This window comes from Typopeltis vanoorti, chromosome 13 (genome assembly GCF_054136105.1).
Source record: "Typopeltis vanoorti isolate ZY-2024b chromosome 13, IOZ_Tvanoo_1.0, whole genome shotgun sequence".
Classification (NCBI taxonomy): Eukaryota; Metazoa; Arthropoda; class Arachnida; order Uropygi; family Thelyphonidae; genus Typopeltis; species Typopeltis vanoorti.
This window is the reverse complement of record NC_143561.1, coordinates 64,677,306-64,702,542: the sequence shown is the minus strand read 5'-3', so window position 1 is coordinate 64,702,542 and position 25,237 is coordinate 64,677,306. Positions and strand designations below refer to the sequence as shown.

General features: G+C 34.0%; 1 protein-coding gene across 1 annotated transcript in view; it reads left to right on the top strand.

Annotated features, from left to right (window-relative positions):
* Positions 1-25,237, top strand: part of hiw (MYC binding protein highwire) — a 1,014,282-nt gene that overhangs the window by 557,537 nt on the left and 431,508 nt on the right. The window contains exon 50 of the mRNA XM_090402616.1: positions 22,169-22,303. Within this exon, the coding sequence (XP_090258742.1) occupies positions 22,169-22,303 (135 nt within the window). The remainder of the gene's footprint in view (positions 1-22,168; positions 22,304-25,237) is intronic.

Below are 25,237 nucleotides of genomic sequence, written 5' to 3'. Positions count from 1 at the left end.
ACACTTCTACCTGAGTGATGTTTTCTGTACACTCTGGTGCAGGACACTAGAGTGTACAGTGGATTTGAAATTGGAAGTGATCACCATTTAGTCATAAGCAGGATAAAATTGAATTTCATATTGAAAAGAAGAACATGTAAGAAAGTTTTAAAACGAATAAAAGTTAAGCAGCTCTCAGATGTGAACTGTAGACTAAAATATACAAACACTATTCAAGAAAAAATGAAAGAGTTTGAGAACAGGAATCATATGTTGGAGATTTTTCCTACACTTCTACCTTAGTGATGTTTTCTGTTGATAGTGATGTTTTCTCTCTGGTGCATGACACCAGAGTGTACAGAGGATTTGAAATTGGAAGTGATCAACTTTTAGTCTTAAGCAGGATAAAATTGAATTTCATATTGAAAAGAAGAACATGTAAGAAAGTTTACATATTCTTCTTTTAGTCTACAGTTCACATCTGTGAACTGTAGACTAAAATATACAAACATTATTCAAGAAAAATTGAAAGAGTTTAAGAACAGGAATCAAACCTTGGAGATTCAGTGGCAAGCTTTGAAGGAATCATTGATTGATTCTGCCAGAGAGGCATATGGTGAGGTTGTCTGCAAGGATAGAAAAATAAGAACTCCCTGGTGGACACAGGAAGTTAAAGAGGCAGTGAAGGAAAAGAAGAAAGCATATCAAAAGTTCCTGGCAAATAAGTCAGCTTGTGCTCTTAGAGAATACAGAGACAAATGGAAGAAAACTAAACTGTGTAAAACCAGCTAAACAAAAGTCATGGGAAGACTTTGGTAAGAACATAGAAAATAAATATCAAGATGGTGGCAAGATATTCTGGAGGTTGTTGAAGAAGCTCAGAAATGGAGGAAAGAGTTCTGTAAAAGGAATTAGAGATGATAAAGGTGATATGAAAACTGGAGAAAAAAGATATCCTTGAAGTAAGGAGTAATTACTTCAAAAAATTGCTAAATGAAACTAGCAGTGATCAGACCACAGTGATAAAAAAACACTGACCAGACATGCAATCAGGAATACATATCCATGCTTGAAGTAGAGTAGAAAAGCCATCAAAAGTCTGAAATGTCTGAAGGCAGCAGGAGTAGATGATATTCGACAAGAAATGCTGATGAAGTATGGTGGTATAAAAGTTTTACAATGGCTACACTGCATAGTTCAGAAGGACGAATTCCAGATGATTGGAGTAGAGCTCTCATAGTACCCATATATAAAAAGGGAAATAAAACTGCATGTGAGAATTACAGAGGTATTTCTCTACTGAGTGTTCCTGGTAAGATTTATGCCAGTATAATTGAGAAACGGTTGAGAAGGATTGTGGAAGAGAAGCTTGGTTAGGAATAAGCTGGATTCAGGCCATAGAGGCTGTCAGGATCAGATCTTCACTTTACGACAAATAGTCGAGAAAGCATGGGAATATAACAAAGATCTGTATTTAAGTTTTGTCGATTTGGAAAAAGGCATATGACAAGGTACCAAGAGAGACGCTATTCAAAATGCTACAGTTGCATGGTGTCAATGGGGCATTATATCAAGCAGTACTTGGTCTTTATTTGAGTTGTAAGTCAGCAGTTAGAATTGAAGGAAGTACAGGAAGGTGGTTTAATGTTAAATCTGGTGTCAGACAAGGATGTGCATTATCCCTCTGTTATTTATTATCTATACAGATCACATTTTGAAGGAAAGTGGTATTAAACCTGATATCAAAATTGGAGGTGTTAATCTCAGCTCTTTGATTTATGCAAATGATGTTATACTTCTAAATAAACCCACTACAAGTCTGCAAGATTCCCTGACTAAATTGAATAACTGTTGTGATAGATATGATATGAAGGTCAGCAGTAACAAGACAAAGATAATGAAAATAGGCAGAAGCATTGAAAATATTCAGCTGCATCGTGAATGGAGAACCTATAGAACAAGTAAAACATTTCGGCTACTTAGGCATGATTTTTACTGAAGATGGTAAATTAAATATGGAAATAAACAACAGAATCAACAAAGCTGGTATGGTAGGAAGTCAACTGAATAAATTTATATGGAATAAGAGAGAAATTAGTCAAAACACTAAATAAGCTGTATACAAGGCAGTGTTCAAACCAATTTTAACTTATGGATCTGAGAGCTGGGTCAGAAGTAAAACACTTGACCTAAAACTAGAGACTGCAGATATGATAGTCCTGAGAAGATTAGGGGTGTGAACAGATGGCATCAATGGCAATATCATATTAAAAACGCAGATATTAGGAAAGAACTTGACGTCAGCATCCAGGAATGCATTAGCAGAGCTAATCTCAGGTGGTATGGTCACTTAAACAGAATGGGCGAAGAAAGATTAGCCAAACAAGTGTTCTCTGTCAAGTTGACAGGAAATAGACCATGAGGAAGACCAAGATATAGGTGGATTGATACTGTAAAAAGTGCCTTAGAAGCTAGATATATAAATATAAGATCTGACAATGTTGTAGCTTTGACAGATAACAGAATGATTTGGCAGAAAATTGTAGGTAGAAAGTTAGTAATGATGTAAATTTTTCATGTAGTACTATTATATCCTGTACACCCCTTGCGGGTAAATGTCAGGAATTTGATGATGATGATGATGATGGGCAAATGAATTGGAGGTGTGTTTAATGCAGCAAAAGGTAAAGTCTGGGATACATCGATGGGAGGCTGCATACTCAGTTGGAGGAGCTGTACTGTAGGAAGTAGGGGAGACAAGAGATCTGGTGGTGATGACTGATAAAAAACTGAAATTCAGGGAGCATATTGCAAAGGTGGTGAACGTAATCCAGCGGATTGTGACCTGCAGAGATAAGAGTTATTATTCCGTTGTATAAGACTCTGATCAGACCAAACTTAGATTATTGTTCTCTAATTTGGTCCCCAAGATTTGAAGGGGATAAATTAACTGTGGAAAGGGTGCAGAGGCGATAACAAAGATGGTTTCAATACTATACAATGTTAATTATGAGGATCGGCTGAGGGAATGTGAACTGCAAAGTTTGATGGATAGAAGAAGGAGAGGTGTTATGATCGAGACCTTTAAACTGTTGAGAGGCAGTTACAGGGGTCGCTGGGGAGTTCTTTCACTTGGTGGAGTAGTGGGAAGGAGCAATAACCATGGAAGTTACAAAAGGAAGCTGTGAGCAAGAGGGTGAGGAGTGGTTTCTTTATGTGGAGGGTGATGAAACTGTGGAATGCATTGCCTGTTAGAGTGGTGAGAGCAAGAATGCTCAGTGAGGTCAAGGAGTGGTATGATAGACTTTGTGTTTTTTAGTAAGGACCCCCCCCCCCCCCATTGAGTCTCTTGACTCCGTGGAGGCCTGAATAATAATAATAATAATTACTAACTATTATAATAACGGAATTAACTCGTGAATTATTCTTTATTCGTAGAATTTTCATCTGAGTATCACAGGCATCATCAGTACAGGTACAAGGCTAATTAAATCATAACTGTTATATTCACAAAGCGCCACCTAAGTAGCTAAGGTTAAATTTCCTAAATTTATTTAATTATTATTATTTAGTTATTTATTTTTATTTATTTTAATTATTTAAATTTAATTATTTAGTTATTTATTTATTCAATTATAATAATTTAAAAAAAATAATATATATATATATATTTTATATATATAAATATATATATGTGTATACAATTATATGTTAGGAAAGATTTGCTGCTTTATAAAGTGCTATCTCCCACAGGGGGGAAAGACATAGACCATCGGATCTGTTTAGGTTAGGGGAGTGAAGTAATGTTTCACATGTTTCTTTGTATAGCCGTTCCATTAGGAACTGACTTTTGTGAATGACTTTTGTCTTGTTCCACTTAACTCTATGTATGGTCTTGATGGCATGTTCTGCAATTCCAGACTGTTCGGTTTCAAGGTACTGGATGTATGACTGGTGTTCTTCTAAGCGGACCTTAGCAGATCTTCCTGTTTGTCCGAAATATGATAATCCACACGAGCAGGGAATCTGGTAGACACCTGGATAGCTGAGATGTGGGAGTTTATCCTTTGGAGACATTAGGAATGTGAGATTTTTCTGATGGGTCGAAAAGCCACACAGATATTTAGTGGTTTTAGCACCTTAGCTATGCGTTCACTAACCCCGTGTACATAGGGGATAGGTATACGTGTAGGTTCTTCTGTACTTGAAGACGATGCTGGAGCACAACTACTTAAAGCTCTTTTTATGAAGGACTTCTTATAACCATTGGATATGTAGGAGGAATTAATATACTGTAATTCTTTTTGTAAAAGTTCTTCTGAAGAACAAAAGGAGTTGTCTTTATGAACTAGTGTTTTTATAGTACCTACCTTTTGGCTGGGATGGTGATGTGATTCAGCTTGGATGTACTGGCCTGTATGAGTCTCTTTCCTATAGACTGTGAATTGTAGATAACCATCTGGTTGGCGAAGAATCGAGATCTAGAAAGACTAACTGCTTATTTACTTCTATTTCTAGGGTGAACTGGATCCTTGGATGAAGTGCATTAATTTTTTGAGAGAAACTGTTGTAGTTCTTCTGAGGTGCCCTTCCATATGGCAAAAATGTCATCCACATATCTGAACCAAATGTTAGGTCTGGGTGTAATGTTGTCACAGATATGCTGTTTGAAATGCTCCATGAAGTAGTTGGCAATAGCAGGAGATATTGGATTACCCATTGCTGTACCTTCGATTTGTTGGTATAACTGGTTTTTGAAGAAAAAATAACCGGACTTTATTACAAATTCAAATAATTTGACAATGTCTGGAGGAAATTTTTGTTGTAGTAATTCTATGCTGTCCGCCAACGGAACATTCGTAAATAGCGCAACATCTAGACTAATCATAATCTTCGAATCATCTAGATGCAGATTGGAAATTTTATTTCTGAAGTCCACAGAATTTTTTATATATGTAGCAGTTCTTCTAGTTGAAGAGGTGAGTAAATTTGACAGAAATTTTGATATTTTGTAAGTGGGACAACCTATACAGTCTACAAACTGTCTTAATGGAATTCCTGGCTTTTGTAAGACCATATAATCTCGGTGGGTGCCCGAAGGAGGTCTTTAGTGTTTTCTTTTTATCTTCATCCCATATCGATATTTTTTCTGGCATTAAGCTTTTTTATTTGACTACCAGTAGGATCTGAAGTGAGGGGCCTGTAATTCAAATAGTCGCGGAGTAACAGTGATATTTTTCTCTCGTATTCTCTTTTGTCTTGGATGACTACGGCCTTCCCTTTGTCAGCTTTCATAATAATTAGGTTCTTGTTATTTTTTTGTGATTTCAGTGCTTTTTGTCCAGCATATGATAGGTTCGGCCGCGGAGGTTTGGCGTTAAAAAGAATTTTTGCACACTTGAATCTTGTTCTGTTAGTGTTTTTTGGGGTAAGGATCGAATACCTCTGTCTGTACTATGGAAAAAGTCTATTATGGGTACTTTATTCGGAGCAACGGCAAAATTATGCCCTTTTGACAGAACAAAACGTTTGCTGTCTGTCAGTGGGCGGCCTGATACGTTGATCACTACTCTATCTGTATCAATGACAGTATTACTAGAATTGCAGTGGCTCACCAGTGAATCAAACTTGCGTTTCAATCTATCATGGGAAAAATTAAAAACCTTTTGGTTTTTAATGCTTCCCGTGATATGCTTCCACGGCTATACAAAGAAACATGTGAAACATTACTTCACTCCCCTAACCTAAACAGATCCGATGGTCTACGTCTTTCCCCCTTGTGGGAGATAGTACTTTATAAAGCAACAAATCTTTCCTAACATATAATTGTATACACACACACACATATATATATATATATATATATATATATATATATATATATAAAAATTTTTTTTTTAAATTATTATAATTGAATAATTAAGTCTTTCTTTGAATCTTGTTCCTGTGTATTTATACAGTTCTGAATCTAGCTTGTCTTTTCCAGGTCATTTTCCGTTTCTTGTTTCTTTCAGGCTGATTTCTAATTCTTCTTTAGTTATTTCCTTTTCATTTTCATTAAGTGTTTGCCAGTTGTCTTTTTTTTTTTTTAATATTTATCTGTCCACAATTCTGTGTAAAAATTTAGAAATTCTTCTAATTTCAGTTCGATGTTTAATTTTATGTTTTCTTTAGTATCTTCATGTAGGTGTTTCAAAATCTTATATACATTGGGTCTTATTTTATATAAATCAATGTTCTAAATTAGAAACAAATTTGTTCCATGATTCTCTTATGTCTTTTTTTGACTTCTCTTTTAGCTATGGCTCTTATTCTTTTATATTCTATTTCATCTTCTAATCTTTTACTGCTTAACCATTTATGATAGGTTTCTTTTTTCATTTTGATTATTTCTTTGGTTGTATCATCCCATATCTTCAGTTTTTTCCTTTTTTATTGAATTTTTTGGTCTTTCCTAAGCTTTCATTTGCTGCTGCATTTAGTATCGTTTTTATATTAAGCCATTCTATTTCTCCATTTTGTTTTATTTTATCTAGATATTGGTTAATTCTTTGTTCATATAGCCATTGTATATTTGTGTCATTTAATAGTCTAATTTTATAAACAAATGTTTTAAATTTTCTTTCTGTTCTTGTTACTTGTAGCCATTTAGGTGGTAATCTTAATTTTATTTTAACAAGGAAGTGGTCACTGCTTATTTCATATCCTCTGTGAACTCTAACATCTAACGAAAACTTTGTCTTTTCATTTAAGATAAAATAATCTAATATTGATTTCCATCCTCTTGCTGCCCAAGTATATTTATGTATGTCTTTATATTTATAGAAAAAAATCATTATTTTTAGGTTATTATAAACTACAAAGTCAATCAATTTTTTACCATTCCTGTTTAGAGTATGTTCTCCATATATTCCTATATTATTATTAATTTTAATTTTTCCAATTCTTGCATTTAAGTCTCCTGCTAAAATTACGCAATCATTTTTATTTATTTTATTATATATGTTTTGTAGCTGATTATAAAAAATCAATATTATCCTGTTCTCTTCCTTCTTCTGGGGCATATAAACCATTTATTGTTAAATAACCTCTATCTATTTTTATTCTAGCTTCTGTTATTCTTTTATTCCATAATTTATAATGTTTTAACTGTTTTTAAAGGAGTTATGAATCCAAATCATGACTCCTGCTTGTGCTCTTTGGTCTCTGTTAACTCTACTGTTCGGTTTTCATGGTTCCTTATAATTTCTTTTTTGTTTCAGTGATTACTGTTATTTTAAAATTTCTTTCATTTAATATTTGGTCTAATTCTATTTCTTTATATGCTATTCCTCTTACATTCCAGTTTGTTATATGTATTATATTTTGTTGTTTCCATTTTTGTTTTACCTTTTCTATTCCTTTTTCATAGATTCATTCCGATTACCTTCTTCTGTCAGCTTAAAAGTAGAATTATGTTCTCCATGTCCGGTGAACTAACCTTCTTCCAAATTTAAACCCATAGTAGGAATAGGGTATATTGAAGGGGAAAGAGTAGATTATAGGAGAATAGAGTAGAATTATAGTAAAGGTTTATAGAGGGGGACACAGTTGTAAGGTCAGAAATGGAAAGACCGCATGGCCCTCGAGTACTCTAATAGCATAAGGGTCAACTCCTAATGAATAGGCCTTATAGGAAAGATTAAAGTGAGTGGATCTTCCTCAAAAGTAGAAGAAGAAGAGGATAGATCCAGCTAGGGGTCCATGGGAGTGCCACTTCCCTTACAATCAGATGATTGCCCCTTATGGCCCTGTTATAATAATAATATTTGATACTAGATAATTTACATGTTAAACAGATATCCTAATGCCATATCTTTTAGGTACTCAACTCCTAATAATCTGGCTCCTTGAAGACCTCCCCTGTAAATACTACTTTCTGTATACTTGTATGCTACATACTTAAATACCATATCTAGCTATCGCCAATTTCTTATTCATCTCAATGGTTAGGAACCAGAGCAGTGGTTCCTAACCGGTGTTCTCTGGAACACTTGTGTTCCGCAAACTGGTTACAAGTATTCTGCCATTGAAAGCTATACTAGAATAGCCAGTTACACTCAGAACACTGTTCTGAGTATAATTGGCTATTCTGAACCTAACAACTGCTGCACGTTGATTTTTAAACCAATAGAATATTGTTTATAGGTCGTGTTTGTAGGATATATATTATATCTACACACTGTTTTTTGCACACAGAGAATCCTTAGTTTCAAAAACATTACCGGCAATATTAAAACCTGTACTAGACCAAGTTGTAACTATGATAAATTACATCTAGTCAAGACCTTTAAAAGCATGCCTTTTTAAAAAACTTTGCATATCTATGAAAGCCAAGTATGAATCTTTGCTTTTGCACACTGAAATAAGATGGTAATCCAGAAGTAAAGTGCTATTCTATTCCCAATTTTAGAACTTAAGAATGAATTATTGGCCTTTATTCAAAATGATATTTGGTGTTCAAAAATGGCATATTTAGCTGATATTTTAATTAATTAAATAGTATTAATACAAGTATCCAAGGGAAAAATGAAAATATTTTGAAATCCACTATCAAATGTCAACTTTTCAGAAAAAAGTATCTCTTTCGAAAAACCGCATATCAGAAAAAAATACAGTCGATATGTTTCCTTTGCTTCATAATAAAATGTTGAGGGAATTATTTCCGTTATAACAGAACATTTAGCAATATTGGAAATACAGATTTCAAGTTGCTTCCCTTCCTTAAATATACACAATTATGACTGGAGACGAAATCCATTTGGCACAGTTAATACATCGAGTTGTGAATTTTCGTTACAAGAAGAAGAACAGTTAGTTACCTTGTCAATGGATCGTACTCTAAAAATGAAATTCTCTGAAATAAATCTTGAGAAATTTTGGATTTTTGTCCAAGCTGAATACCCAGCTCTCTCCACAAGGCACTGAAAATTTTGTTACAGTTTTCAACATCATATTTGTGTGTGAGCTTGGTTTCTCAATATTAACCAATATAAAAACTAAAAAGTGTGAAAGACTTACTAATATAAACAAAGAGATGTAGCTTATATCACATATTAGACCTGATATTGCTGAAATCTGCAAAAGCTGACAAGTTCAAGTATCACATTAAAATAAGTTCCATTTTTATTAAAGGCAAGACCATGCATATTTTTATTGTTAGCTTTATGCTTTTCTTACCCTAATGCTTTTGGTATTCCCCAAATTTTTCTTATAATTGAAAGTGTTTGGTGACTTCGAAAAAGTTAAGAACCACTGCACTAGAGGATCAATAATGTCTGTCATTTTTTAATTAATAGGTTCTAGTAGAACACTATCAAAGGCTTTACTAAAATCCAACAAATAAATTGAATCATAGCTATGAATCTTACCTTGTTCTATTTTTCATGTGAGTTCATCATAAAAAGTAAGCATATTTGTCATAACTGATTTCCGTTTAAGGAAACCATGATGTGCCATATGCAACAAATGATCTTCCCTGTGAAGAATAACCTGGATACAGTTCACTGTTATTATTATTTATTTATTTATTTTTACTTTGTCTATAACACTAAGAGGAACTCACATCGTATAAATTGGAGAATTATACACCAGTGAGTATCTATAATTCTTCATTTTATATTCATCATATTTTATATGATGACTCATCCATTATGGTAAGGTATTGGGGGGGGGGTACTATTCAAACACAACATCTGGTGTGAATCTCTGCCAACTGAGTTGAGTGGTTAATATATCAACTCTCCAACAGGCTGTGGGTTCAAATCCTGCTCACGGATATGGATTTTTCTTGATTTCTGTAGGTGAGGGATGAATTTCATTGTCCAGTGTGAGATTGTGGTTCCTCTTATTGGAGGTTTGAAGTAGCTTGAAAAAGTTCCATGTTTGGTCTTTGGAGCAGAATTTCCAGATTCTGCAAAAAATAAATCCTATCCTCTCAGTCATATGGCTGGTGAGGGTAGCTATATGCTACCATACTAGGGAGATGATTAAGGTGGTTTCCCATTGTGACTTCCTTGCCATAGTATATTTTTTATGACTGTAGCCATGTGTGTTCACAGGACCAGTTTGCCTGTTTTGAGTGATGAAAAACCTGAGTTATCAGGAGAAAAACTATCCACCTCCATATACGACTGGTTAACTTACCTTTAGTTGAAAGAGATCAGATAAAGGTTCCTCACTTAACTGACAGGAATTGAACCCAGGTCTTTCCAACCAAAGGGCTTTGTCTCTACTGACTGAGCTATGGAGGCTCCCAAAAAATAAATGAAAAATAAATAATAAATAAATAAAAATTACAAAAAAAAATGTATATGCAAAATTAATAAAAGTAAAAAATCTTTAGCCCACCCATGATACTGATGCACTAGAGGTTCACAACCTTCTGTGGATGAGAGTCTCATAAAAATAAAAATTAATAAAAAAAAAAATACCAAGCAGCGCTAGATTATAAGTTTCAAATTAGCATTTAGAATTGAAGGAGGACACAGAAAAGTGGTTTGATATAAAATCAGGTGTAGTGTCTTACTTACACTATCTCCCGTATCATTTATAATCTATATGGACCACCATGAAAATAGGCGGCGGGGGGGGGGGGGGGGGGGATTCGATTGCATTCTTAGTAGTGACCTACAAAACAGCTTATGCATTTTAGTTATTTTGCTTAAATTTTAGTAAAGATAGTAATTCCTTACCTGTCTCACTATGTAATAATCACTATCCAGTTTAGAAGTATATAATACTGAACATTAAGGGGGGGGGGTTACTGCCCATCCTGATTTCGACCTTTATTGATGTCTCATCAGGTGGAGCAGTGTTTCTCAATGTGGGGTGTATGCCTCAGGGGCAATCTGAATATTTTGGGGGGGCAATTAGAAAATGTACATGTACATATTTATACATATTTATATTATACTTTTCAGAATCTTTGAGATCAAAATCTTTGAGACGTTGAGGTGGGGCATCAAAATATTTGAGACGTTGATGTGGGGCATGATCCAAAAAAGGTTGAGAAACACTGAGGTGGAGCCAGACACAGAAAAGAGACCAAGGTTCAGTTAATACAGAATTCATATATTTCCCATATTCAAATAGCAAAAAGGTTTATCATCTTATTATTAAAATATTCTGAATCAGAGATTTAGAATTTTTTTTTCACTTGTTTTAGAAAGTAAATTATACTTGCAAGAAATTATATTCCTTTTAAATCCTTACTTTATCCAAATGTAAGCAAACAGTTTGCACATGATATATCTTCATGACTAAGCTACTTGTATATGGAAGCACTGATGACTTCACATCAAAGGTTGAAACCAGTCTTTATAGTTACCCTCCATTATGCACTTTTGAAAGGATGTATACTTTGCATTATGGGATACTAAGGTAATTGATGTGAGACATCAGCCTCTACATAGTCTGGTCATGATGATACTAGACATGCAAGATAAAAGAATGTATTCCCGTAAGCTCTTTGGTCAACTTACTCTATGAAACTTTCATAGTTTCTACATTTGGCTTTGAAATAATGCTGGATCTAATATCCACTTACATAATTTTGCTTTGCTGAACTGAAGCCTTTTGGCTCTTTATTTTAGTAAAAACAAGAATATAATTTCTTGGCAAGTATAATTTACTTTCTAACCAAGAGAAAAAAAAAAAACTTTCTTCCACCATGAGAGAGAGAGTGATAGACGTGAGAAGCAATTAGTTGATCAGATTACCCACTTCTGGATAGCATTAAGCTTTCTTGGGGAGCGTATGATGCTCTCTGCATTTCTTGCTGGAAATAAGGCAGAGATGACTGTAGTCTGTTTGTGTGAGGAAAGGCTAGAGATGTAATAGACAGCTCCATGATCTGATTTTGTTTAGTGACAGGAGTATTTATTATGAAAGATAACAATGAGAAATGAGATCTTTCTTGCAAGAAATAAGACAATACTGCAATTCAAGCAATTTAATAAAGTATAATGCTTCAATTTTAAAATATAAATTACAGAATTATCCTCGCCCTAATGCAGAGTGGCAAGGAGTTAATGCTTAAAGCATTGGTTTTATAGAAAGTTTATTATGGAAAATTTCAAAGCTATGATCGTGCACTATAAGGATTATCAAAATAGGAAAGGAGCAGTTGCTCTGGATTGAATTTGAGGTGACTGAGAATAGGTAATTTATAAAGGAGGAAGAAAGTGAGTGAAAATACAGAGCTGAGAAGTACTCCTGCATTCATGGAAAAGTTTGAGGGTAGGAACCTGTCTACCATCACAAGGTATGATATCCTGTTTGCCAAGGATTAAAGGTGGACCATAAGGTAGTAGTTTGATGATTGCAAGTCTATGTCAGACCTGATCATATGTCCTGAAAATATCATACGCAATCATACTAGTTTCTCCAAAATCTTTCCATTGCTTGTGTTTACAGGTGGGCAGTGATAGATGGGAGATTGGCTGTGGGTTGAGAGTAGCAGAATTCATATTTCTGGTTAGTAATTAGTTGGTAGGATTCCAGGTGGTGAAGAAATTATATGGTGATTATCTTTTTCATAATTTATTAGAGAATTTAGATGAGAACAATGGGAGGATAATGTGAAAGCTGACTTTTATGACATTTTTTTAGAATGAATGAGCTGAATGTTAGTGTTAATTCCTAATGTATAACTGTTTAGAAGAATACAGATGTAATGAAGCATTTAATGTAAGGTGATTTGCTTTGGGTTTATTGAGGATTTGTGGATGATACCATGCCATGAAGTCTGTCTTAACTTTGGGTGATGTTATTACAGTCTCACCCATCCTGATTATGATGCTGTAATCAGGATGGATGGATGGGGGAGAATGTTTGGTCCTGTTCAAATGACAGCCATTTGAACAGGACCAAAGTTTTCTGCATTTTATACATTTCTAAATCAGACTTGGATTTATTAATAGTCTTTTGTTTATTTTTTTGTAGCAGTTGAAAGCTGCAGTAGGCTAAGCATAATGCTGGAATGCCTTGAGGTTCAGGTTTGAATGACTAAGTGATTGTGCATATTGCTTATGTTTGTGTTAAGGCTACAGATGATTTCTGAAGTGAATGTAGATACTTTCTTTCTTCTTTTAACGTATAATTAATGATCTTTTTTGTTTTAATAATAGTTATTAATAATAAAATAGTAAATAAAACAGATTAATAATTTTAATTATCTTTGATATAAAATAGTATGTGAAATAGAAAAGCACATTAGATTAAAAAGTACAAAATTTTTGCAGGATATAGGCCTGATAAATAGACCTCTTAATCCTAATCTTGTACAAAAAGAAACATGTTTAAAAATATACAATACTTTAGCAGTAACCTACATTATTATATGCAGCAAAATTTGAGCAGCAAACAAACATGGTAAACAAAGAATAAAAAGAAGTGAAGTGAGATCAAAATACATGTTAAGAGATTCCACCCCTCCTCAAAAAATTTTAAAGAACTAAAAATTAAAAGGAGAAAAAATAAAATTGGATAGAACATGTAAACTGAAAGGTCAATATTCACTATCCTCAATAATTAATAAAATTTAAATCAAATGGGAAGAGAAGTCCAGACAGATCTCAAAAGAGGCTATTAGATTAATGAGCCCAAAATACCCCAGTAAGGTCTATATTCATATTTAGTGTTATAATGTTGATGTCTTTATAAATTTTATGAGATTATAGGAACCTGCATTCTCAATTTTCCAAAATGAAAAACAACAACAAAAGCACGAGGAAAATAGAAATTTTGAATCTTTCAAAGTTAGACTTTTGGACGACAGTAGTATTAAAGACTTGTACCAAAAAAAGAATAAAGAACTGGTTAACAAGTATAAAACATAATCAGAACATAGAAGAAGAATGGGCAAACCTAAAAACCATAATGACAAAAGCTGCAAAAGAAAGCTTAAGAACAAAGAAAAAGTGGAAAAGAAAAAGAGGACTTAGGGACTGGGATGATGAAATTAAATGCATTATTGAAGAAAAGAAAAAAGCATATAAAAACTGGCTCAACCTAAAAACAATAGAATCAAAAATCGAATACAGCAGAAAAAAAGCAATAGCAAAAGCAGCATGCAGGAGAATAAACAGAAACAGATGGAACAATTTTGTAACAAAATTAGAGAGAGACTGTATGCTCAAAAGACCTAATGCATATAAAATCCTCAAAGATCTAAGCAATGAAACTAGAGAAAAAGCAGATATTAATACCATTAAAATAGAAACATGGCAAAATTACTACCAAGATCTCTGGTATGATGAAAACATTCAAAACAGAAAACTACCCTTTGTAAACATCTCTAATAACTTGGAAAACATCACTCTAGAAGAATTAACAGAAGCATTAACCCAAAGCAAAACAGGAAAGGCTCCAGGAGAAGACAATATAAACTTGGAACTTATCAAATATGCAAGAATTGAATTCTCACTCAGGTTACTTAACTTTTATAATATGATCTGGAAAGAAGGAAAATGCCCACAAGATTGGACCAAAGCAATAGTTATTCCCATCTACAAAAAAGGACACAAATCTGATTGTAACAATTATCGTGGAATCAGCTTACTTAGTACCTGTTATAAAGTATATGCAAAAATCTTAGCATATAAACTTAAACGTATAGTAGACCCAAAATTAATAGAAGAACAAAATGGATTCAGAAAAGGCAGGTCTTGCATAGACTGCATTTATGTTAAAATTATTTCTTGAAAAACACAGAGAAATGAACATAGAAACACACATAGCTTTTATAGATTACACCAAAGCATTTGATAAAATTATCAGAGAAAAACTATGGAAAATCTTAGAAGAATATGAAATACCAAACCAACTCTTTAGAGCCTTATATAATATATATCAAGATAATAAAATATCTGTGAAGTACAATAATTCAACATCAAGCTGGAAACCAATAAATCGAGGAGTACTTCAGGGTTGCCCTCTCTCTCTCACCAATTTTATTTACTATATACATAGATAAAATCATAAAAGAATGGAAGATAACTAATGAAGGAGGATTCAAGATAAACCATAACACCAGATTAGCTACTCTTCTTTTTGCTGATGACCAAATAATCCTTGAAAATAATGAAGATGAACTACAAAAATCATTATGGAGTCTAAATAATCTGATAAAAACATATGGTATGGAAATATCAATCGACAAAACAAAAGTCATGGCCTTCAAAGGTGCTAATCCAATAAGAAGCAAAATAGCAATAAACAACAAAATAATAGAGCAAGTAAATATATTCAAATATTTAGGTTGCACAATGCCATATGAAAATGAAGCTGATATAGAACCAAAGATATCAAACTTTTTAAAAGTAACAGACATTATAAATAAAATATTTAAACCCAATTATGTACAAAAACACACACAAATAAGAATCTACAATACAGTAGCTAAACCAACCTTACTTTATGGCAGTGAGATATGGCAATAAAAAAAGCATATGAAAGAAGAATTGAATCATCCGAAATGAAATTTCTGCACAGAACTGAAGGAGTCACAATAATGGACAAAATGAAAAGCAGCAAAATCAGAAAAAAACTTGGAATTACAACCTCCCTAAATGAAACAATTATTTGCTATAGAGAAAAATGGAAAGAACACATACTAAGAATGAATAGAAGCAGAATACCTAAATAAATCCTAAATTTCCACCCAAAAGGTACTCGATGCAGAGGAAGACCCTTAAAAAGATGGAATCGAGTCTGGAACAGGCCACTTGGCCTATAAGCCTGGAAAGGAAGAAGAAGAGGTCTATATCCATATTTAGTGTTATAATGTTGATAACATTATAAATTTTCTGAGATTATTTTTCATAGGTGTTTGTGATCTGTTAAATAACTGTATTTCTTCTTTATGTTGTCTTTCATTGTTTTTGGGAAGAAGAAGAGTTAAATAAAGAAAGCAGCTACATGCACTGGGAGGTGAAAAATTTGCAAAGGGGAAACAAACCCACTCTCATTCATGACCTCCCTGCCTACCACAGACTTAGCCTTTGTCCATATGAGTCACTTGTTTGGAGGGGAGCACCTCCCAGTGATGGTGCTGGCCCTTTTCATTCTTCAAATAAACATGAAAAACAAAAGGAATAAGTAATACTATTTATTCATGGCCATATATTTCAGCCTGAATATTACAGACCATCTGTGTGACAATAGTTACACAGATGGTCTGTAATATTCATTGTAATTCATTATTCGCATTCTACTTTGTAGAATGCGAACAATGAATTGATTTGAAAAAGTAAGAGCTGCATAATGTTATACAAAAACAATGCAATGGTATAACTGAGGAAATATTGCAATATTAATTATTCATTAACTATTTAAGAAAAATGATCGATGTGTGATTACAATAAGACTTTCCCATATCTTAGAAAGAGGAAGTCATTCTGATTTAAGTTCGGATGGTGAAGTAATGCTTGAGCAATTTCTTTAAACAAGCATTCAAATTTATACTGAAAGGATCATGCAACAGCTTTTTAATTCCTGTAATCCTAGCTCTGATAACAAGGAAATGGTACATCGAGTTCCAATCCCATATATTTCTAGCATCTCAGAACCCATTTCCAGAATTCTTAAGAAATTCAATTTAGTGGCTACTTTCTTTTTAGCAATAAATTATCACCATAGTTTCCATTTTCAAAAGATAAACTGTCTCCTCTAGCATTCCCTGGTGTCTACCAAGTTCCTTGTGGCTGTCATCATTCTTACTTTGGATAAACTGGATGCTCTATAGAAAAGAGAATACAAGAACACTAATCTTATATTAGCAACAGTAAATCTGAAAAATCTGACTTGACACAGCATTGAATAGATACAGACCACAACATCTTATGGTCTGAAACATGCCTCCTGCATCGATGTTGGTATAAATTTGAATACTTGTTCAAAGAGACCTTATTTCACCATCTAAACTGAAATTGGAATGACTGCCTCTCTCTATCTAAGATATGGGAAAGTTTATTCTAATCGCATATCAGTTTTTTTTTTTTTAAATAGCTAATGAATAATTAATATTACAATATTTCCTCAGTATACTATTGATTTGTTTAACATCATGTGGCTCTTACTTTTAATCAATTTATTGTTCACATTCTACTTTGTAATTAACTATTTCACACTGATGATGACCTGTAATATTCATGCTGAAATATATGGCCTTAAGTAAATAGTATTTCTTATTCCTTGTGTTTTTTGTGTTAATTTCAAGAAACGTTTCATTATTCCTCCTCTTCTATGTTTTTCTTTCTGTATTCTTCACTATACTTCTCCTAAGTCTTTTTTATTTTCCTGTCTTCCAGAACACCATCATCGAGATCAAACACTTTGCAGCTGTGTTCACCCTGTAGTTTGACTCATTTATCTCCAAAATCAGAGATCTTGGCAGTCTTGCACTACTTTGGCAAGATAGGCAGTCCTGAATGAGCCAGCAAAGATAATCAGCTAATTGGCTGTCTGCAAGGTTCAACATTGTTGAAGTAAGTCTCCTTTCCCATGGTCCAGTGACATTGCCCAAGACTGGCATCTGGGGTAGCCCTGGCATTTCACTCCCGAGTTTAGTCATTGCTTGCCACTGAGTGATATTCATGTGTGGCTCATCTGTGGTGGGTGCGTGGCTTTTGTGCTGAACCAACTTCCTCCTGAGAAGGAATAATTTTTCATCTTCTTGTAGGTCCCTTAACAAGCCCCAACCAAGTTCAGAAACCATTGGGACATTAACTGAAAATTAAAATACGAAACAGAAAGCATCAGAGACAGCAATAAACATGCCAACATTTCTTAATACTGCACTTTGGCAAACATGCACTCTGGAAAGTGCCACCTGTCTGCATTCAGAACGGTTTGCTGGATCTCCAAAATCAAATTCTGTTCAGTAGACATTCGTAATGAAATAGCAACAGTGATACCAATACAATATGAAAAACTATACTTTATTAGATGTTTATTGGAGGAGAATAGCAATGTCTGTCACTTCCTGCAAAATGAAGGGCTCTGCTTGTCCCTACACTAAACTTTTCAAAGATGTAATATCAGGGTGGGATTTCCTAAATGTTCTGCTCGATGCTTGGACCCTGTCCATCATCGAGCTATAAGAATTGCAATAGGAGTATTTTGAACTTCACCAATCCTTAGTCTGTATGTTGAGGCAAATGAACCACTCTTGTCATTTCAAAGTCAATATTTGTTCTGTACTATATGTTATGAAAATAAAATCCATGTCAGATCATCTCACGTGGTCAACTACTTTTTTTTTTTGCCCATGGTGGAAGAATCTGTATTCCACTCATCAGACTGCCATATGTCTTTTTGGTATTATTGTCCTTCAAAAGCTCTTTGAAGTTCCAAATTAAACAATATTGTACAGATAACATTAAAGACACTACTTCGGCATATATACTACTTTGCAGCTTTATTTTCTGCAGGCTACCCAAACATTTCACCCCTTCCTTTTGACTATCAGCAGCTCCTTCAAGCCTGAGGTGGATCTAGTGAAGTCTTCTGTGTACACACACAGATTCACAAAACTCTTTACTGTCATAAGTCTAGAGCTACAGAAACATTCAGAGCTCTGTTATATCCAGCGTGTCACCTATGTTATGGAAGGTACATTTGGACATCTGCCTCTGTTGGATCCCAGGCCACATTTTGGATTAAGGGAAACAAGGTCAGATACCACAGCTTGGGAAATCAGCATATCAGCTGATTTCCCAAGCTTCCACTCTCTGCTTGTCCCTACATTGATTACAAGCAGATAGAAAATTTTATCCTAGTGGCATTCATCATGGAATAGAGACTAACAACAAGCTCTATCAAATCAAGCCTCCTGAAAGCAAATTGTCACAGTCAAGAATGCAGCATACACAGAGACCTTAAATAGGAGGTTGTTTTTGCTTGACTCTGCATAGGTCATAGTCATCTTACACATTCCTTCCTGTTGAGGGGTAAAGACATTCCTATATGTGAGTTTTGTGGTCAGTCTAACCATCACTCACATTTTAATTGACTGCCCTCATTTTGTCAATGAGTGCAGTCACTATTTTAGCCATATTCATAATGTAAGTCCTACACACTCAGACAGAATTATCTGTTTCTTGAAATATTTGTTTAAATTTCTATAGAGCATTAATATTATAATTGTATATAGTGTGTGTGTGTGCGTGTGCGCGCATACTACTTGGAAAGAAGTCAATGGATACCCTCCCCCAAGGTGCATTGTACCATGTAATGAGTTACGTGTTTTTGTAGACAGTATAAATTGGTGGATATGATGCAGTCCTATCTGTTTGGCAAATTATGACAAATTGGGCCATCCCACATCAACAATCAGTGATACCATACTGATTGTTGAGTCAACTGCAAATCCTACCTGCGGTGGATGACCTACCACACTCACCGAACCTGACCGTAGGGTGCTACGGAGGATAATATGTAAAAACCACCTTTGTGTTTTGGAAAAATTGGTTAGGGCTCACATTCAGAAATGGGTTGACAGAGCATCTTTATTTTGCAGTGAACAGCATGGTTTACTAAGGGAAGGTCATGTTTTAGCAATTTGCTCACATTCTATAATGTGACCATTGAACTTAGACCAGGGGAATGGATACACCATGATACTTTTGGATTTTGCTAAGGCTTTTGACAGAATACAGCACAGTAGACTGTTGCATAAATTGGAGAATGTGGGTTTGGATTATAAAATATTAGTGTGGTTAAGAGGATGGCTGACTGATAGATATCAAAAAGTGGTATATGGCGGATGTGAGTCTGCAAGACGTAAGATAACTGTGGTGTACCACAGTTACCTTAAACGTGGTATGCCACTTAAATGTATACTTGTGGTATACCACAAGGATCAGTCTTTGGTCCACTGTTATTCAATCTGTACACTAATGATATTGGGAAAGATTTGGCAGGCAACATACAGCTTTGCTGATGATGCAAAGATAGGTAGGGTAATCAAGAGTGCTGCTGATACGCAGTACTTGTAGAATGATTTAAATAGGCTGGAATTGTGGGCATGTGAAAATGGTCATCAGTTCAATGTTAATAAATGTAAGGTCATGGATTATGGATTATCCTGCTAATATAATATGACAGAAGAAACTGATTATGTTAAGTCATGAAGGTTGTTTTCTTGATCATAAATTAGTAAATAATAATATTTGGTTAACCGATCAAGTGTTGATCAATTTTATTAATGAACTGAACCAACTAGTTTCGCCACACTTATCTGTTGGCTTCTTCAGGGCACTTACATATAGGTTTAAACACTCTCACAATTATGCGTAACTGCAAAACTGACAAGTTTCTTCTTGTCAGTTTTGCAGTTACGCATAATTGTGAGAGTGTTTAAACCTATATGTAAGTGCCCTGAAGAAGCCAACAGATAAGTGTGGCGAAACTAGTTGGTTCAGTTAATTAATAAAATTGATCAACACTTGATCGGTTAACCAAATATTATTATTTACTGATTATGTTAAGTATTTGGAGTTTTGGTAGATAGGAAGTTGAATTGCTAGGATCATATAGCAAAAATTATAAATTCAACTCTGAGAATAATTACAATGCTGAAACGAACCTTGACATGTAAAGATAAAGCAGTTATTTTGCCTCTTTACAAGGACTTGATAAGACTTCACTTGGACTATTGTGTGCAGGTCTGGTCTCCTGGTTTCCGATACAGTGGAGAGAGTGCAAAGGAGAATGCCAAAAATGATATCAGGATTGTGGAATACTGATTATGAAGACAGATTGACTGCAGATGCACTAGCAAACAAGAGAAAGAGGGGGTGATATTATTTAGACTTACAAACTTCTGAAATGGTTATACAGAATTTCAGTTGATGAAATTTTTCATTTCATGGAGTGTGGGGAAAGGATGTGAAGGTATCCTTGGAAGTTGAGAATGGATGCTGTCAAGAAGGGTTATGAGGGCTAGATTTTTCTCTCATAGAGTGGTGTGATTGAAATGGATAGCCATTGGATGTTGTGAATGAATTCAAGAGCAGGTATGACAGCTGGTGCGAATAGTATAGCCTCCCTCAATGAGTTCCCGACTCCCTGAAGGTCTCTCTTAATAATAATAATAATCTTTCTCCATTTCAGGTTTCTGATGGTTTTTTCTATCTCATGTATTAATATATACTCCTGATTGCATTCCTCTTAAATTTTTTACCACTATTCTGTCATTGCTTATCTGATTTAATACTCGTTCAGAATAATTACTGCAAATATTCAGAGTGTGTGTGCGTGTGCGTGGCATTTATCATATTTGATTCCTTTTTTTATTACTTCTTACTATTTCTGTGCTTTTTTTAACAGCCTCCAGAACTAATTATACAAAGATTTCTTGCTTGATTATCCAAGCAGAAAAAGCTCTACAACTATCTCTGACACTGTATATTTTAATAATATGGTTTACACCATTTTTATTGTGTGTGTGGAAAATCTATGACTTCTGTATTGATTGAACCGCAGATATTTTATTGAGTTTAGCTCCTAGTGATGAGACCTGAATAATGGCTAAAACTTAGTCTGATTAATAACTCGTGAACTCTTCCCATAAAGCATAGCAGTATATGTCTGAAAGGAAGTATGCTGTGTATTATGGAATATTGAGGCAATTGATGTGAAGGCAGCTTCTGTTAGCTATGAAGATGCTTCATGCACAAACTTTATTTGCTGAATCTTGGGCAAAGCATTAAAACAAAAATATGATAAGAGTAATTTAGTATAATCAAGCCATCTTCATGATACGTGTCTTTTGTATATTACCATGGTCTTCCCGTAACTTTTGTTTCTCATTTTACATGAGCTTTCTCATATTTTTTTCTAACTGCTACTATAAGAAGTTTTAAATATACCATTAGCCCCTCCCCATATGATTTTTGATATTTTCATAGTTGCTGCTATTTATATGTATGATGACTTCTGTGTTTTTAAATTTAATTAGTATGAAGAATATTCATTTTATTTAATATTAATAGAAGGATCTTATTTTTCTTTTTAAATCAGTGATTTTGTAATTTTATTCATTCCTAATTAAATGCAATAAAATTTTTAATGAGATTCTATAACTTGGATTTTCTGGGAAAAAATTTAATTTCAATAGAAATACTATGCATTTTTGTCTTTGTAGTTACATAATGATGATGGTGTCTGGGTAAGATTAAGTCCAGAAACAATTAGGAAATATTGCTTGAATGGTTTTACTGAAGCTTGGTGTTTGCAGTACAATCAGCATCTTGGAAAGACTCTTTTAGTCCCAGTTGAGGTATTTTCTTTCTTAATTAAGTGATATGACTTAAGTAATAATTGGAATACTAGATGGTGTGTAAAATAACTGTAGAATACATATTACTGCGTTTACTAAGAGAATGTTTCACTCGTGTTTTGCAAATTTCCAAATGAAGATGTGTAAAATAAAACAATAAGTTGATATCCCAATTTGAATGAACTGAATAGGACTGGGAAAGTACTTGAGTTTGTAATCACTGTGTTCGAAGTTTTTCCACTTGGTAATACTAAATTAAAGATGCCAAGAAATCATATTCTTGGTTTAATCCTTTATCCGAGTGTAAGCAAATGATGCGAAGTCATTAGCTTCTATATACAAGTTGCCCAGTCTTGAAGTTACTTCAGGTGCAAACTTTGTTTGATTACACTTAGATAAAGGATTGAACTAAGAATATAATTTCTTGTCATCTTTAATTTATTGTAATCAGTAAATCAGTGTTTTCTCTCTCTCATTTTTGCTGTTTATAGCTTGGTAGTCATTTAATTATAGAATATACTTTCCAAGAACTAGAATACAGTTAAATCACTAAGTATTTTATTTTAGAACAACCTCTAAAGTTTGAGGTGACTGCTTCATTTTGTGTCCATGCATATGCATAAAGTTTCACAATGATAATAACCAGACTGATTTTCTTGAGCAGTATTTGCAATGGTGGAAAGGTAATATATGTTTGATCATATTTGATGAGAATAATTTTATTTTCTTTTGTCTTCTCTACTATCCACCAATCATCTAGAAGTGATCTGTTAATATCCTCAAACCATGAAAAAGAAAGATTAGAATATTTTATAACCCACTTTACTCCCACTATGCAAAAATATAGTATTTAGCAACAGAAAAGGACAATACTAGGCATCATTGCTTATTGAAAACCACACAGATGCCTGCATGCATCCATTACAAACATCAGAAACTGGAAATCATTTGTCTGACTCGACTAGGCTTAAGAGTTCTCTAGCTGATCAACATTTATTTGCTTTCACTTGGATAAAGGATTAAACCAAGAATATAATTTCTTGGCATCTTTAATTTATAGTATAACCAAGTAAAAAAAAACTTTCAAACAGGATTACAGGAATGTTGAAAAGCACACTAACAAGTAAAGATAGGAACTGTCATTATCCCACTTTATAAGGTTATGGCACAGCTGCATCTTGACTGCTGTGCACAGATTTAGTCATCACTTGGATTTCTTTGGGATCAAGAGGTAGTGGAGAATATTCAGAAATGAGTGACCAAATGATGACAGGTCTGTGAAATGCTCTGTATGCAGATAGGTTGAAAGTTGTGGATTGCAAAGTTTAGCTGACCGTGGAGGACAAGATAGAAACTTATAAGTTACTAAAGGGGTTCTGTAGTGTGGCACACGAGAAATCTTTCAATACATGATGAAAAAGGAGAGAGAGAACTAGGGGTTACTTCTGTAAGTTATGTAAAAGTATGGTTAGCAAGGATGCATGTGGACTAGATTTTTTGCTTGGTGAGTGTGAGTGGAATAGATTGCCAAAACTAGTTTTGAGTGCCCTGACAGTGAAAGAGTTTAAAGAGAAGTATGGAGGGTATTGTGTGTACAGAGTTTAGTATGAGTCTTCCACAATGGGTCTGTTGATTTCATGAATATACTTGTATAATAATAATAATAAAATTGTTGAAATATTTTTTATAGAACAAAATATTTTGTTCATATCCTTTGTTTTTAATGAAAGAATGCAGAAATTATTTTCATGCTGTTTGAATGTAATCTAAAATAAATAAAATTTCCATCAAGAAGGGAACAGCAAAGAGGAGCAAGATTTTATGGTTAAGAAAATTTCTTTGCAAAATCTGTAAATTGTCAAATAAACAACATACTAATACTGATTATTTTATTAGACAGCCATGTTTGATGGCTGTCTAATATATTTTTACAGTATAAATTTTGTGATGAGGAAATAAAAATATCTGTTAATACAACAAAAAACATACATGAACATTTTGTAATGTAACTTCTGTTTGGGGAGTTCTTGCATCTGGTTTAATATAAATAAAATGTATTAATTTATCTTGATAATATGTATCATTAATAATGTGAGTAATATTTCCACATCCAGCTGATGGTTTAGATGTTTGTAGGGTTTCTATCATATCACCCCTCCCTGTTTTTTCCCCTGTTTCCCAGTGTTTCAGTTCACAAATTCTCAATCTGTCTCATGATCCACATTCCACAGCCTTGATATCTTTTCTATATGAATCCCTTGAGCTTCAACTTTCTTTCTTCTAAAACTCCAAGATCCCTAGCTTGATCAATTTCTTCTAGCATCATCTCATCAATATAATACGCCATTTTTACATGCTCACAATTCTGATTTATTCAAATCATTCTGCAAATACTGCATGTCAGTTTGCATTTTCAATTACTGCCTACCTTCCATCATCAACAAATAGAGCCTCTGTAACTCAGCCTGTATAGACAAAGCCCTTTGGTTAGAAAGGCCTGGGTTCGATTCCTGCCCGTGACATGAGGAATCTTTATCTGGTCTCTTTCGACTAAAAGTGAGTTATCCAGTCTCATATGGAGGTAGGGTTTTTTCACCCAGAAACTTGGGGTTTTTGTCCCCCACAACAGGTAAACCGGCCCTGTGAACACACACATAGATTACACTCAGGAATACTTAAGATGGTGCTTCCCTCCAGCCATAGGTTTGATTCGTAAACTATGCCAGTCTCGAGCCCAGATAAAAAAAAAAAAATAGGGGGATTGAGATGGTACCATACCTCCCTGTAAAAGGGACTATTTTTCTCATGGCTGTTGTATCATCATACGAAAAAAAAAAAAAAAAAAAAAAAAAAAAAAAAAAAAAAAAACATCAGCAAATAGCTTTTCCTAACCTGCAAATCCTTTCAAGTGTCATTAATGTGTTAAGATTGGAT